The 17634-nt window shown below is 39.3% G+C and overlaps 1 protein-coding gene across 1 annotated transcript in view; it reads left to right on the forward strand.

The window, feature by feature from the left end:
* The window catches only part of DNAH7 (dynein axonemal heavy chain 7), a gene marked incomplete at both ends in the record, with an annotated part of 253563 nt that overhangs the window by 31091 nt on the left and 204838 nt on the right, over window positions 1-17634 (forward strand). Inside the window, 3 exons of the mRNA XM_080689358.1 lie at window positions 6200-6319; window positions 12016-12199; window positions 12910-13089. Of these exons, the coding sequence (XP_080545484.1) occupies window positions 6200-6319; window positions 12016-12199; window positions 12910-13089 (484 nt within the window). The remainder of the gene's footprint in view (window positions 1-6199; window positions 6320-12015; window positions 12200-12909; window positions 13090-17634) is intronic.

Here is a 17634-nt window from a genome sequence, read left to right on the forward strand (position 1 = left end):
AACCATAATGCCTGTTTACCTATGACCTGCTCTTCAAGTAAACTCCTTGGGCTTTTGTATGATTGTACAATAAGTGAGCCCATTGTTCTTCAGCAGATTGGCAAAGGGAAAGCTACTTCCTTTAGAACCATACATGAAATTGTCAATGCCAACCTCAATGTCGTTTGGGGAAAGGGAAGGAACAGGATGGGATCCAGGGAGGAAGCGCACCAAGTGCCGTGTGTATGTATGGCATTATCACTCTGAATTTCATTATCATGTATTATTACAATGTACCAGTAAACGTATATAAAAGAAGGAACCATACTAAGTACTCTGGGCGTTACAGAAGCTTGACTGGTGTCTCTGCCCTCAGAAACCCTCTGTGCACACACAAGGGGCCTTGCCCACCAGTTTCTCAGTGGTTTTCACTGTTGGCTTCTTCAGCACACTGAGCACCTAACCTTAATCCTACTCTGGGGCAGGGTCCAGGAAGTGAAGGCCTTCCAGACTGTCCAGCGAGGCCACCATCTGAGCACAGGTTTTCAAGTTTGGCTCTTATTCTCTCCTAGGCTTCAATATCTTCAGATAAAACGATTGCTTTGTAAGTTTGTTATGGCTAAGGACTCTTTTTCTTACTCTCTCTTTACCTTGTTTAACAAATTTTATGTTCTTTATACAGATACATATGTAATTTTATATAAATACAGAACTGTGATCATATTCACTTCTTTTCTTGGTACTGGCGATTGAACCCAGGAGCATCTTACCTCTGCGCTACATCCCCAGATCTATTTTATTTTCAAGCAGGGTCTCGATAAGTTGCTGAGAGCCTTAGTTGCTGAGGCTGACTTTGCACCTGCAAGCCTCCTGTCTCAGCTTTCCAACTACTGGGATTATAGTTGTACTTCACCATGCATGGTGACCACACACTTTTATTTTGTTTAACTCTCATCCACCTTTCTTTTTCTCAGACTTGACTTTCCTTCCACAACCCAACCAAATAATACATGATAATCATCTAGTGGATACGTCAATATTTGTAGTGCTCATATTACCATATACATTTGAATGCTTACACATACATCCATAGCATAACTATACACGATATAATATTTTGGGATTTTTGTTATATAGAAATGACCATGCTTATTATTGTATTTTGTTTATCTCAAACCTATTTGCAAAAATCCCTATGACTAAACTGGTATAGGTGTAATTTATACTTCTCCAAAGGGACACAATTTTCCATGGTGTGGTTGGAACATCATTTTTTTCCAGCTCTATCTCAATTAAAGTCATTTGTTTTACTTTCAGTTTCTGCTACTGTGAATAATGCATCAGAAAGAAACTTTGCATATATGTCCTTATTTACTGATACTTTTGTTTTCATGGAATATATTCCCCAAAGTAGGATTTCTGGATCAAAGCATATTTGTGTTTTTATTTTAGTAGATGTTGCTAAATTTCCTTCCAGGAATATTTGATACTTTGCATTTCTATTAATGGCAAAGGAGAATCTCTTTCTCCAAAACTCTAGTTATGTATTGTAGCATTTTTCTAATCAATGTAAAATGTTAAGATATTGTGATTTCTGTTTGCATTTGCTGACAAGGGAATTGGAGCATATTTTTGCTTGTTGGTCATTTGGATTTGTTTGGTTATCATTTCTCTATATTTTTGTCTATTTTTCTGTTAGATTATTGTTTCTCTCATTAATTTTATGACCTCTTGTTATAATGATATAATTGTAATAGAGATATAATAAATTATTATTATAATAGATATAATAATTATATAATAGATATAATAATTATAATAGAGATTTTAGTTTTGTGCCAGTTACCTGACACAAATATATAAAACAACTGCTAAAACTCAGATTTATAATTTATTCATTCACTGACTTTATAGTTTTCTTCAATATACACAAATTTTAATTTTTATATCATCTGATATGTCTTTCTTTTCTAACATTTGAATTTCTGCCTTGGTTAAGAAGGTCTCCCCATTCATTAAATGGTATATGTAATCTCCTTGGTTATTTTAGTTTTTTTTATCAACTGGATGTTATTTTATCTATGATATAAAATGAGATTCACTTAGGTTTCTTAAGATAGCCAACTGTACCAGCATAATTTATCAAGCAATTCACCTTTTTATCCTTACTCTTTGGTGTGCAGCAGTCTACAGAAGGCATAGTAATTTACAAAGTCTCTTTCTGAATTCTCTATTTTGTTCTTCTAATATTTGAATCTCTTTCTGTACATATACTGTGTTAATTTAATTAAAGTGACCTCATATGTTCTTGTATCTAGTAAAAGAAGTCTGACTTTTTTTGTACTCTTCTTGGCTATTGTAACATTCGTTTTTCATTTTAAAATTTAAGCCTACTTTTGCAAATTCAAAAGAGAGGAAGAAAGTTATTACATTCTAATTGAAAAATAGACATACATAATTATATGTAGTATTTTACCCATATCTTTTTAAATTTAATTTAATTTTTAAAAATTTTAATGTGGATCATATTGAAAGTGGCATACATTCAGACTGTGCTTGGTGCCCTCTTCCCCCTCCTCCCCCTACCCAACACATCTTATGTAACTCAATATTTAATATTATGTATCTGTCTCAGAGTTGATGATTTTCTTCATGTAGATTCTCTGATCACAGAATTCCTGCTCATTTTCTCTTTAAGATAGAATTTCTTTATAAATTTTGGATGATTCTTTTAGGGGAAGTTTGGGCTGGAAGTTTTTATTCCACTATTTTTTCCAGAATGTTCTACTTTATCCATATGGGTTATTTAAGTTTTTGTTCCTGTCCTTTTTCATTCCCGGACGTGTCAGCTCTCATGGAGCTCAAGTCAGAGGGCCGGCTTACGCAGCTGAATGTACCCAGGCAGGTAGAATTTGATCAGGTTATACTGGATCTCTAAAGCATACCCAGACATTCCTTCATATTTTAGGACCTTCTGATGACTTCAAAAAGTGGGCTGGTACCGTTAAACTAGGCTTTAGACTCTCACAATAGATACCTCTACCTCTAGGAAGTGCCTTCTTTCTGTTTTTCATTGCGCAATATGGGTTTGCCTGCAGTATGGGTTTGGTTTAACATGAACAAGAAGAGGCCATTTTTTTGTCCCACATTTTTCTTTTTTTTCTTTTCTTTTAGATACCAGGGTTCACGGCCCATTATCTAATTTTTCATGCAGTCATGAATTTATGCAATATAGCGTATCCCTTTCACAGAGGATGTTTACATGCTTAAGTGCATTGCATTGTAAAACAAAACTTCAAGTTGTTGTTTTCTTTTATATCCATTTTCCAAAACACTGAGCTGGATGCTGAGGGATGGGGCTCTATTACCTGATATTATCCATAAATGTCTATACTTGGTTTGTTAGATATTGTCAGGAGGCAAGAAACAAACAAACAAACAAAAAGGCTTGGCATAGTGGTGCACGCCTGTAATCTTAGTACCTAGAGGTTGAGACAGGAGAACTTCAGGTTTAAGACCAACCTCAGCAAATTAGGAGATTCTCAGCAATCTAGTAAAATTCTGTTTCAAAACAAAAAAGGGCTGGGATCATAGCCCTTTGGGTTCAATCCCGGTACCAAAAAAGACAGAAAGACAGACAGACAGAAAGGAAGAAAAGAAGGAAGGAAGGGAAGGAAGGAAGGAAGGAAAGAAGGAAGGAGAGAGGGAAGAAAAATTATGAGATTAATAAAACAGTAGTCAGTAGATGTGTCCAAAACTAGGTTCCATGGCTGTGGTGACAATGGTGTGAGTAGCGGCAACTGAAATAGAGCTCAGGGCATCAAGGATAAAGATAAATGGGAAAGAACTTTTCTAGTCACAAAAGAAAAATAACCCAACTCCTCTGTTGCCTTTGAAAGCCTGGGTTGCTTTTACTTTCTAAATGCCTATTAAGTGTGTGTGGACAGTCACAAGTGCTGTCCCTCTGAGTAGCAGCCAGCATTGAATACATCCCTCATCCCTGAGGATGAAGGCATCCTCATCCCAGGGCCAGTTATAAGCTCAGATCTCAGTGGACCTTGAAAATGCAGGAAATCTATTGGTGCATAGGGTTTTGGGATGCTTATGAAAAAAATCGTCTAAACTTTAAGATGCAGAAGTGTGGAGGCCCGATGCAATGCCCTAGGTGGGTATGTGTAAATTCATGTCACTTGGTATTTACACTTGCAGAACCAGCTCCATCTCACAGCTGGCTTTTTGGAATGCAATTACAACCTACTCCATGCTCATGCATTTTTGCTTAAAAAAGGGAATGTATATAGTCGGGCATGGTGGTGCACACTTGTAATCCCAAGTACTTAGGAGGCTGAAACAGGAGAATTGCCCAGATTCAAAGCCAGCCTCAGCTATTTAGTGAGGCTCTACGAAACTTAGTGAGACCCTGTTTCCAAATAAGATATAAAATAGGTCTAGGAGTGTAGCCCAGAGGTAGAAAGCCTCTGGGTTCCATCCCCAATACCACAAAAAAAGGGGAAACATATATAAGATCACAAAAGAATGTAGAAATTATATGATATAAATTATAGTGGTTGGATGTAAAAGGAGATATCTAAGAAAGTTAAGCTTATCGTTAAAGTGGATTTTTTTTTTTTTTTACTGTTCATGAGTTGACCAAGGTGAGCCTCCCAAAATATTGCTAGACCAGAACACTATGGACTCATTGACTGTAGAGTGTTCAGGATACAAAGTAAATCACTCTGAAATATAGTAAAGAGAATTTAGCCTAGCTCTTAATAGGAGAAATGGGAAGAGATTGAAATAAAAACTATACAAAGAACCACACACACACACACACCCAATTGGGCAAAATTTAAAAATACATCACATTTTGTTGACGAAGCTTGAAGAAATGGCCCTCTTTTAAGGGAACCTAACCATAACTTCCAGACAACATAAAAATTAGTCATATGGAATTAAATAGTTTCTCCAGGGAAGAAATGTGTTGCTAAATTGAGATGAATAACACAATGGCTCTAATAGCTGATATTGTTCTTTCAGTTTAATCTGCCAGAAAAAATTTTAATGGATAAACGATGTATATAGTGAAGATCCATAGTATTGCAATTGGAAAGGGTATCATATTGAAAGTGTCCAATTCAAGCAAACTCTATGCCTTAAAAAAAAACTAGACTGCTTCAAAGGATTTTGATACACTGGATCTTAATTAGGTGTGATAATTTATCTATTCCATAGCTTCCTAATATTCAGGGTCACAATTTTTTTTAAAAAATAAACTTTTATTTAAGGAATCTCACATGTTCTGATACCTTCACGATCCATCAAGATCACCTTAGCTCCTTCTAAACCTGATGTTCTAAACTTTCCTTCTTTATAAAGCTAAAGTTTACCTTCAAGTTAACCCTTTTTGAAAGAACCGAGGCTAGATCCCAGTGTCCCATCAGACCACAGTTTTTTCATTTGGCCTTCTTTTATTTCCTCTTGAATTATGGATATACTGTTAAGAACCTCGAAATTCCATCTAACGTCTTTGGGGTCTACTTTCTTCAAGAAATTGACTTTAGGATCTTAGAAGACTTTTAGGGGAGGTGAATATTTCTGGTTCTCAACTGCTGATGCCTTCTCTGAGCATGAATAAGTTCAAATCACATTCATTCCTATCACAGTCAGCAATAGTGCAGATCTGTGGGATATACCATTACTTAAGATAAAAAAATTATTAGGTCTTTCATATCTCTCCTGCTTTTTGTTAACTCACTTATAGTTCCTTCCAAAAGACCTAACAAATAGTCCTGCGAGTAAAGCAAATCCAGAGTTACTGTATATGAGGTGTTTCCAGTGATGTGTGGTTAGAGTACATCTATCCATCAGGGTAGATCTCAGCCACAAATTTTGACTTATTTAAGAATAAATCCTGTAAGCATTGAACCTTTTATCTTTTCCTGTTCTAATTGTTCCCGTTTGAAAGCAATAACCAGTCTAAACTCTCCATCAAATTCCATTTGTGGTCTTCTACTTCCCAGAGAAATTTCATAATATAACATTGTGTTACTATTGAATTTAACTATACAAATGATTTTTAAATTTAGAAAATCTCAGGTTCTCAGATATTTACTTTCATGATAATCTGGAAATATATATTTTGAGAAGAGACCAATCAACAAAAATATTAGATACAAAAGATACTTTATCTTAAATCGCTGTGTGATTTTATCTCTTGCAGGAAATTACGTTTAGTTGATATAGAAGAATTTCACAATCGCCAGGATGCATTAGAGCTGTCAACTTTTCAGACCATTGTCATGAAACACATGGAATCTGCCAAAGAAACTCTGCTTAAAACGTAAAGTTTTGAAATCTCATGAATGGTCTTGGTACCCTTGTTTAATGATGATTTGACCTTATCTCTGAGGATTTATTTTGGGGATCACTATTAGGCTCCTGTGTTCTATTTATCTGACTTTATGCCAGTATCAAGCTGATTTAATTGCTGTAGTTTTGTAAGTTTTGAAGTAGGAAGTATGAATCCTACAATTTTGTTTTCCTGTTTCAAGACTACTTTGGTTTCCAGGCGTGGTGGTGTTCGCTTGTAATCCCCGCGCTTGGGAGGCGGAGACAGGAGGATCATGCAGGTTCAAAGCCAGCTGTGCTGGCTTAAGAGACCCTGTTTCCAAACCAAAAAAGTATAAAAAAATAGGTCTGGGAGTGTAGCCCAGAAGTAGAAGGGTTTCCAGGAATGCCAGTACCACCAAAATAAATAAATAAATAAATAAATAAATAAATAAATAAATAAATAAAATAAAATAAAGAAGGACTACTTTGGTTATTGTAGGTTCCTTGTATTTCCATATGTACTTTAGTATTAACTTGTATATCTTTGAGAAAAGGCCATTGTAATTTTGATAGGCAATGAATTGAATCTGCCAGTCAATTCTGGGAATATCGCCATCTTAACATTACTTAGTCTTTCAGTCTAGTATCATGAGATGTCCTTCCATTTATTCAGTTAAGTTCTTTCAACAGTGTTTTGTTATTTTTAAGTATACAAGTCTTGGTTTCTTTAGTATGAGTTTCTCCTAAGCATTTTATTTTTTGTTGCTGTTATAAATAAAATTGTTTTTAGGCCAGGTGTGGTGGCACACACTTGTAATCCCAGTACTTAGAGGCTGAAACAGGAGGACCACAGTTCGCGGCAGCCTTAGTTACTTAGTGAGTCCTTCTGCAACTTAGTGAGACCCTGTTTCAAAATAAAGAATAAAAATAGAGCCAGAGGTGTAGCTCAGAGGTAGAATGCTTCTGAGTTCCATCCCCAGTGCCACAAAAATAAATAAAATTGTTTTCTTATTCTTATATTTATTTTAATTATTTATTGTTACTGTAGAAAAACAATTATTTTTATATATTGATCTTATTTTCTGCAACTTGCTGAACTTACTAGCTTTGACAGGTTTATTTTAGGCATTGATTATTTATAGCTTTCTATATATAAGATCTTATCATTTGCAAATAGAATTAATTTTACTTCTTCCTCTTCTATCTGGATTTTTTTCCTTTTGCTTTCCTAATTACCTTGGTGAGAACCTCCAATACAGTGTTGAGTAGACATGGCAAGAGCATATATCCTTATTTTGTTCCTAACTCTGGGAGAAGAGCTTTCAATCTTTCACCATCAAGTTCGCTGTGTAGTTAACTTTATCAAGGTGATAAAGTACACTTTTCTTAATTTCTTAAGTGTTTTCTTTATCATGAAATAGTGTTAGCTCTTTTCAAATGCTTCCTCTTTGGAAACCATCATGTTTTTTCCCTTTAAAAAAAAAAATTTTGGTGACACTGGGGGTGGAACCCAGAGGCTTTCTACCTCTGGGCTATACTCCCAGATTATTTTATATTTTATTTGGAAACAGGGTCTCACTAAGCTGCTGAGAGCCTTACTAAGTAGCTGAGGCTGGCTTTGAACCTGTGTGATCCTCCTGTCTCAGCCTCCCAAGCGCAGGGGTTACAAGCATGTGCCGCCATGCCTGGCTCCCTTTTTATTTTGTAAATATGGTACAGTCCATTGATTGGCATACACTGAATAAGGCTTACATTCCTGAAGTTAGTCTTCCTTGATCATGAAGTATTTTTTAAATGTGCTGCTGGATAATTTGCTTTAGTTTTCCTTTTCTTGTAATGCCCATGTCTGTTGTTAGTAATATGGGAACACTGGCCTTATAGATTCAGTTAGGAAGTGTGTCTTTTTATGTGTTTTGGTTTATGGTGTTAATTCTTCTTTAAATGCTTGATAGAACTACCAATGAAATTATCTCATTCTGGGTTATGACTTTTTAAAAAAAAATTTTGGAAGATTTTTGATTATTAACTAAATCTCTATGTTGCAGGTCTTTTGATATTCTTTAGCCTTTCCATTTTTCTATATTATCTAATTTGTTGGCATATACTTTTTTCTTTCTATTCCCTTAAAATTCTCTTATGTATGTATTTAAGTCCCCTCTTTCGTTCTTATAATTTGAGTCTTCACTCTTTTTTCTTGGTCAGACAACTTAGAAGCTCTTAGTTTTTGTTGATCTATTCAAAGAACTAATTTTAAGATTTATTGACTTTTTTTCTTTTTTCTTATCTATTTTCTATTCAAATTGTCATTTCCTTCCTTCTTATTTTGAGTTTAGTTTGATCTTCTTTTGTGTGGTTTTCCAGGGATTTTACTTTATTAAGTTGAGATTTTTTTTGTGGGTTTTTTTTTTGTGGTACCGGGGTTCCTGGAAGCCCTTCTACCTCTGGGCTACACTCCCAGACCTATTTTTACATTTTTATTTGGAAACAGGGTCTCCTAAGCCAGCGTGTGCGTCTGGCTTCGGAACCTGTGCAATCCTCCTGTCTCTGCCTCCCAAGCGCGGGGATTACAAGCGTGCACCACTATGCCCAGCATTTTTTTTGTGTTTTTAATGTAGGTGTTTACAAAGTTTCCTCTGATCACTGATTTCATTCTTCACATGAGTTTTGGTTTATGGTGTTTTTATTTTATTCAACTTAAATTACTTTCTACTTTCCCTTGTGATTTCTTCTTAACTCATTGGATATTTAGAAGTATGTTTCTTTATTTACACAAATAAAATGTGAGTTTCCAAGTATTCTTCTGTTTTTGATTTCTAATTTTGTATTTCAACCTTCTTATATTTATTAAAATTTATTTTTGACGAACAACTGCTTTTTTTGTGTTACTGGGGTTCCTGGAAACCCTTCTACTTCCGGGCTATATTCCCAGACCTATTTTTTATACTTTTTTGATTTGGAAACAGGGTTTCTTAATCCAGCGCAGCTGGCTTCGAACCTGCGTGATCCTCCTGTCTCTGCCTCCCAAGCATGGGGATTACAAGTGTGCGCCACTACGCCCGGCCATAAAAGTTTTTTTATTGTCATGTTGTAGTCATACATCTTAGTGGAGTACAAGATGGTAGAGGCATACATGCACACATCACTCAGTTAGCCCTTACCCAATTCCTATTGCATTCCCTTCCTCTCCCTCCTTCTCCTGTTTGGCTTAGTGATTGACTTTGATCATTTTCCTTTTTATCCCACTTGCATTTCAGATCTTTCTCTCAGAGCCTTTCTCATTCTCAGTTCTATCTAGTCTTTGGTGAAATTGTCATCACTATAAAACCTTTCTCTAATACTTAAATGGAGAATTATATCTCTGTCCTTGATGTTTTGTCTATTTTTCTGTTATGACACAATGCCTTTATTATCACAAGAGAAAGGATGATGTCATATCTTTTCGTGTCCCCTGGAACATGGTTCCTAGAACTTAAGTAGACACTCAATGCATATTTTTTAAAATTTGTATTTAGTTTTTTTCTTTATTGAACATAAGTGGTATACATTTAAATTATACTTGGTGCCCTCTCCACCCCCCCCCCGTTCCTGTTTCCCTTCCCCCCTCCCACCAATGATTGTCCAGGGTAACCATGCCATATTCATAATTTTACACATATTCGGATGTAGACCCTCATTAATCAAGTTCATTCTTCCTCCTCCCCTATCTTTCCATTCAAGCTTTGATGGTATTTCCCCTCCATTACCTGGAGTACCACTGGTATCCTCTACGTTCCCTAGTTTGGGCATATTAGAGGGAACATATGTACCTTCTCCTTCTGTGTTTGGCTGATCTCACTTAACATAATGCTCTCCAGGACTTTCCATCTTTTTGCAAATGATATGATTTTGTTCTTCTTTATGGCTGAGTAGAATTCCATTGTGTGTATTTCCCAGAGTTTTGCTATCCATTCATCTGTTGATGGAGATCTGGGTTGGTTCCATATTTTGGCTATTACAAATTGTGCTGCTGTGAACATAGGTATGTATATGTTGCTATAGTTCTCTGAATTCAATCCTTTTGGAAAAATAACCAGCAGTGGTAGAGCTGGATCGTATGGTGGATCTATTTCTAGCTTTCTTAGAAATCTCCACACAGATCTCCATAGTGGCTGAACTAGTTTGCATTCCTACCAACAGTGTAAAAGAGTTCCTCTTTCCCCACATTCTCACCAGCATTTGTTGTTGTTTGATTTCTTTATGCTTGCCACTCTGACTGGGGTTAGATGGAATCTCAGGGTAGTTTTGATTTGCATCTCCCTGATGGCCAGTGATGTAGAACATTTTTCCATGTATCTATTGGCCCTTTGTATCTCTTCTTTTGTGAAGTGTCTATTTAGTTCATTTGCCCATTTCTTGATTGGGTTGTTTGTTTTGCTAGTGTAGAGTCTTTTGAGCTCTTTATATATTCTGGATATTAGCCCCCTAGCAGAGTGGTGGCTGGTAAAGACCTTTTCCCATTCTGTAGGCTTCCTCTTTAGGTTATTGATAGTTTCCTTTGATGAGAAGAAACTTTTTAGTTTGATGCTATCCCACTTGTTAATTCTTGTTTTAATTTCCTGAGCTTTGGAGGTTTTGTTGAGAAAGTTACTGCCTGTGCCAATATGTTGTAGTGTTGAACCTATGCTCTCCTCTACTAACTTCACAGTCTCAGGTCTAATTTCTAAGTCTTTGATCCATCTTGAGTTGATTCCTGTGCATGGTGAGATATAGGGGTTTAAATTCATCTTTTTACAAATGGTTAGCCAGTTCTCCCAGCACCATTTGTTGAAAAGGCTGTCTTTTCTCCAGCGTATGAGTTTGGCCCCTTTGTCAAAGATTAACTGACTAAAGATGTGTGGGTTTGTTTCTTTATCTTCTATTCTAATCCACTGGTCAGTATATCTGTTACCATGCTGTTTTTACTACTATTCAATGCATATTTTTTTAAAACTGAAATTTTTCTCTCTTGAAACATTCAGGCAACTCCTAAAATTATACTATTTTTAAAAAATTCATTATCTCTTATGAAAGAAGGTAGGATATTCTTTAATCCTTTAGTGCTGGATGGCAGTTTCTTAAGCTGAAAACTTCACCCATTATCATCATGATTTGCGTACATATGAAATTACACAGTTAGTATAAGAATGTGTACACATTTAAAACTGTTTCAAGATTTCACATTAAGGGAGATGAGAAAATAAAATATATGATTTTGTTGATTTATTTCTTGTTTTCAAGCAATTGTGAAACAGAAGGGCATGAAATGAGGTAGGTTTAACTTGGTAAAAACTCTCTCTTGGTTTAATCAGTTATTCACATTATAGCTTTGAACTAACAAATAGATTTCCCGAGGAACCTTTAAGAGACTGGAGAGAAGTATCTAATATAATATCCAATAAGGTTAGTCACATATTTCTTCAAAAAGTGGAGGAATCATAGTTTTAGGAATTAGATTTATGTCTTGCAGCATCACATCATTGAGTCATTTTCTATTAGTTATGATTTAAAATTTCTTTTCCTGGGAGAAGTGAAATATTCTAGCACTTACATTTCAGAGAGTAGATAATGTCACTTAGCAATATACCTCTTTATGAAGACCTTTGAATGTCTAGATTACTGCTAATGCTTCATATAAAAAGAGTAATTCACGGAAAGTATTGACTTTTAAAAGTCTTTTGTTCTTTCAAGGTGGTTTCCAGAAGTGCAGAATATTTATTACCAAGGTAATAAAAAAAAGCAATTGCCAACTGGTGACAGCAGGACCAAATTGGAATCTTTTTTCAACTGTGCTGCTACACTTATGACTTTACAGCTGCAGGACCTTGCGTTAGTCTCCATGCAAGATTTCACAGACTTAATTGCACAACCCCCAGTAAGTATGGTTCAGTTACACCAATATGCATTTACTAACATTTGTTTTCAGTTCTTTCAGAGAGGAAGATACTAAAATGACTTTTCAGTGAAAGAGCAGAAAGTATATCTAGAGACCTGGTAAATTTATCTGTTAAAAATACTGCCAACTTGCATATTTAGGATATATGATTATTACCACATTAGTGGCGATTAAGAAAAGTAAGTAAGAATTATGGAATTGGGAAATGTGGGTCATGAAAGAGAGAATTTTCATGAAGAGGACTGTTTTCATCTCTCTGATAAAGTTTTATTAGCTATGTAATAGGGCTTTGGAATTGAAGTCTTGGAATGTTCTCTTGGGCTCAGTTTTTTATTCTAAACCCACTGCTAAGCCCATTTTTTTTTTTTTGTTTTGTTTTGTTTTGTTTTGTTTTGTTTAGACTTTGGACCTAAGGCTGACCTGCAGGTGCAGTGGATACAAGGCACCAACATATCTGCTTTGTATTCACATTACCTTGATCTTTTCTGTAGAGCTCCTCCTTGGCCTCACTGTCTAGGGCATAAGAGGAAGAGTGGGTTAATGCCTATGTACTCTAATTGGGATTATTGTACTCTTTAGCTTATCACAATATCCATCTTTCTATCATCTATCAATCTATCTACTCTCCTATCATCTATCTCTATATACACATAAATATATATTAATATGTTTTTATTTATGTTTTGTAGGATTCTGTTAGAGCCTTTGAACATCCAGGTTTCATCATGAGGCTGATTCTTAATAATGACACCATCACATTTGAACCTGAATTTAATGACTATATAGATATCTTTTTAAATGTTTATGATGTCATGATTAAAGCTGTCAGTTTTGTGCCAAGAGTTGAGACAAAATTATATTCTAAGTGGGTAAGTAACAAGGGCATTCTGATTGTTTGAGTTTTCATAATGATATCCACTTGAAGTGACCCCTAGAAGGAAGAGCCTGCTTTATAGAATATGAGTGGCCTGGTAACATTGGCTTATAAGAAATCTTTATTTAAAATTTTTTCTTACCAGATACCATTATAATATGTATGTATTTTCCTAGCCTAGTGTCCCACTCAATGGAGCTGGCAACTTTATGAGGTTCAGGAATGAAAGCCAGGAAGAATGTGTAGACCTCTATTATACTTTCCCAGCCTTGTGAAACTTCTTTTGATCGATTACCCTCCTCCCATACCTTTTTCCATAAATGGTGGTATCCTATCACTGTACTTTGAATTCACTGATTCTACCTATGACATTTCAGCAGTAGTTACTGTAGTTTAGAACATTAAATGAGCACATCCAGAGATCCTTAATTTACAATTTTTTTCAAGTTTGTAATTCCAATCAGTAGCTTTTTTCTTCCCTTTCTATTTTTAGAATAGTTTGAAATATTTCAAACAAAAAAGTACAGACTACTTCTGCAAAAAAAGTTTAAATAATAGCAAAGTTAACACCTGTATAGTTATAGCTCATCCTAAAGGAGAGGATTTTGATACCTGAAAGCTCTCTTCCATTACACCTCCCTATTTACAACCCTATTTTTCTACCTTAGAGCAAAAGAACCACTATCCTGAATTTTAGAGTTACTTTTCACAGTTTTTAAAAACAGATTAGATGTCTTTATATTCCTAAAAATTTTAGATTTTCTATGTCTTTGTATAAGTAGAATCATCTTATATAGAGTTTGCAACTTGATTTATTTCACTTAACATGATATTATCCTCTTCATTCAGTTTCTAATTTTTATTCTACTTTTATTTTCCAGGAATTTCAGTAAGTTCTTTTTCAAATATACCTGATAATTTTTATAGTCTTTTGTACTGTCATATATTCACTAAGTCTTAACATCTCTTTTTACATATTAAATAGTTTCATATTCTAATTTAATAATTTTAATATTTATTGTCTTTGCTGATCTGGTTTTGCTGTGTATTTTTATGTGTATACATATATGATCTTTATGTAAGGAAATTTTTAAGGCAGCTTCTTCAGAGGACCTATAAACCAAGGGATCATTTTTAACTATATTCTATCTTAACAACAACACAGATAAATGTATACTTACACAAATATAACAATATGCTCATGGTTACAAATTCTTCTGTTTTGTGTGGTACTAGAGATTAGACTTAAAGGCATTAAACCTCTGAACTACACCCCCAGCCCTAGTTTATTCCTTATTTTTAATTTTTTATTTATATTATTTTATTTTTATTGGCATATTATTTTTTTAAAAATTTGACTTTTTATTACATTGACAAAAAATTTCAACTTAAAATATAACTATAGGACAGATGAATGTATGTGTATGATATACACAATACCAATAAATTGATAACCATTGTTTCATGACAAATTATAAAAAATAGTCATAGAAGAGACAGAAAGTAGTAATATCTTAGCATATTTGATCTTAAGATTCTATCTAATGTTTTGTGAATGAAAATGAAAATAAATGCCTATATTTCTTTTTCTGTACATTTTTTAATTTTTTTAATTTAATTTTTTTAATTTTAATTTTATTTTTTTAATTAAATTATTTTTTAAATTGGTGCATTGTAGTCATATATCAATCACATTGGAGTACAAGACTTGAGAGGATATACAAGCACACATCATCCAATTAGCCCTCCTCCAGCCCCCATCCCATTCCCTCCTCCTCCCTCCATTCCACGCTTTTTTGGTGATTTACTTTGATACATTTGTTTATGTACCTCCTGCGTTTTAAAGAGGCTCCATCCTCCAGTATTACATACCCTCTGATTGGTCACATTAGTTGCTTCACTATAGGGCCCTTTCTATAGCTCAACCTCTTCCTGTTGCCCTTTTCCTCCTAGTTATTGCTGATTAAGAGAAGCGTCTGATTTATATTTTCTGTGATATTTCTCTGTGCATGCTGCGTTGCAAGTACCAATCCCACTCTTGATGGTCCCAGTAGTGGCCTGGCTACTCAGTGGACTGATCCAGACCTCGCTGGCTCAAGCCTCATAGGAGGCCCCAGTTCTGGTCTCGCTGGCCCTTGAACCGGTCTAACCCCTAAGCTGGCTTTGGTCCTGGCCTTGGAGGCCGCAGGAGTGAACTTGCCTCACGCCAGGCTCCGATGCTGGCCATTGGCCCCTGAACCAGCCTAACCCCTTGGCAGGATTTCAATCCTGGCCTCGGAGGCTCCAGCACCGGCCTAGCCTCACGGCAGGCTCCAATGCCGGCTTCATTGGCCCCAGACCGGCATAACCCCTCGGCAGGTTCCGTTCCCGGCCTAGGAGGCCCCAGCACTGGCCATGTCTCACGGCAGGCTCCGATGCCGGCCTCGTTGGCTCCAGCACCGGTCTAGCCCTTCGTCAGGTTGTTATCCTGGCCTCGGAGGCCCCAGTACCGGACTTGCCTCACGGCAGGCTCCGATGCTGGCCTCGCTGGCCCCAACACTGGCCTAACCCCTCGGCAGGCTCTTATCCCAGCCTCGGAGGTCCCAATACCGGCCTTGCCTCACGGCAGGCTCCAATGCCGGCCTCGCTGACCCCAGCACCGGCCTGACCCCTCGGCCGGCTCCGATACTGGCCTCGGAGGTCCCAGCACTGGCCATGCCACACGGCAGGCTGCGATGCCAGCTTCACTGGACCCAGCACCAGCCTAACCCCTCAGTAGGCTCTTATCCTGGCCTCGGAGGCCACAGTATCGGCCTTGCCTCATGGCAGGCTCCGATGTTGGCCTCGCTGGCCCCAGCACCGGCCTAACCCCTCGGCAGGCTCTTATCCTGGCCTCGGAGGCCCCAGTACTGGCCTTGCCTCAAGGCAGGCTCCGATGCCGGCCTCACTGGCCCCAGCACCGGCCTAACCCCTCGGCAGGCTCTTATCCTGGCCTTGGATGCCCCAGTACCGGCCTTGCCTCAAGGCAGGCTCCGATGCCGGCCTCGCTGGCCCCAGCACCGGCCTTGCCTTATGGCAGGCTCCGATGCCGGCCTCGCTGGCCCCAGCACCGGCCTAACCCCTCAGGAGGCTCTTATCCTGGCCTCGGAGGCCCCAGCACCGGCCATGCCTCACGGCAGGCTGCGATGCCGGCCTCACTGGCCCCAGCACTGGCCTAACCCCTCAGCAGGCTCTTGTCCTGGCCTCGGAGGTCCCAGTACTGGCCTTGCCTCAAGGCAGGCTCCGATGCCGGCCTCGCTGGCCCCAGCACCGGCCTAACCCCTCGGCAGGCTCTTATCCTGGCATCGGAGGCCCCAGTACCGGCCTTGCCTCAAGGCAGGCTCCAATCCTGGCCTCAGAGGCCCCAGCACCGGCCTTGCCTCACGGCTGGCTCCGATGCCGGCCTCGCTGGCCCCAGCACCGGCCTAACCGTTCGGCAGGCTCTTATCCTGGCCTCGGAGGCCCCAGTACCGGCCTTGCCTCAAGGCAGGCTCCGATGCCAGCCTCGCTGGCCCCAGCACCGGCCTAACCCCTCGGCAGGCTCTGATCCCGGCCTTGGAGGCCCCAGCACTGGTCATGCCTCACGGCAGGCTCTGATGCCGGCCTCGCTGGCCCCAGCACCGGCCTAACCCCTCGGCAGGCTCTTATCCTGGCCTTGGAGGCCCCAGTACCGGCCTTGCCTCAAGGCAGGCTCCGATGCCGGCCTCGCTGGCCCCAGCACCGGCCTTGCCTTATGGCAGGCTCCGATGCCGGCCTCGCTGGCCCCAGCACTGGCCTAACCCCTCGGCAGGCTCTTATCCTGGCCTCGGAGGCCCCAGCACCGGCCATGCCTCACGGCAGGCTGCGATACCGGCCTCACTGGCCCCAGCACTGGCCTCACCCCTCAGCAGGCTCTTGTCCTGGCCTCGGAGGTCCCAGTACTGGCCTTGCCTCAAGGCAGGCTCCGATGCCGGCCTCGCTGGCCTCAACACCGGCCTAACCCCTCGGCAGGCTCTGATCCCGGCCTTGGAGGCCCCAGCACTGGTCATGCCTCACGGCAGGCTCTGATGCCGGCCTCGCTGGCCCCAGCACCGGCCTAACCCCTCAGCAGGCTCTTATCCTGGCCTCGGAGGCCCCAGTACCGGCCTTGCCTCACGGCAGGCTCTGATGCCGGCCTCGCTGGCCCCAGCACCGGCCTAAACCCTCAGCAGGTTCCAGACCCGACCTCGGAGGCCCCAGCACAAGCCTTGCCTCATGGCAGGCTCCAATGCCGGCCTCGCTGTCCCCAGCATCAGTCTAACCCCTCGGCAGGTTCCTATCCCGGCCACGGAGGCCTCAGTAGTGGCCTTGCCTCACAGCAAGCTCCGATGTCGGCCACTGGCCCCGGCGCCCGCCTATCCCCTCAGCAGCTTCCGATCACTGTCTCTGTGGTTTTTATTTCAAGTATAATGTATCAGATCTCTGCCTCCGCTGAATATTGGCCACTGGCATTGCCACTGCCTCCACCGTTTCAAATCCTTCCCAGGCTCTTTTTCTACTCTGA

The sequence above is a fragment of the Muscardinus avellanarius genome (genome assembly GCF_963383645.1).
Source record: "Muscardinus avellanarius genome assembly, chromosome: 2".
NCBI lineage: Eukaryota > Metazoa > Chordata > Mammalia > Rodentia > Gliridae > Muscardinus > Muscardinus avellanarius.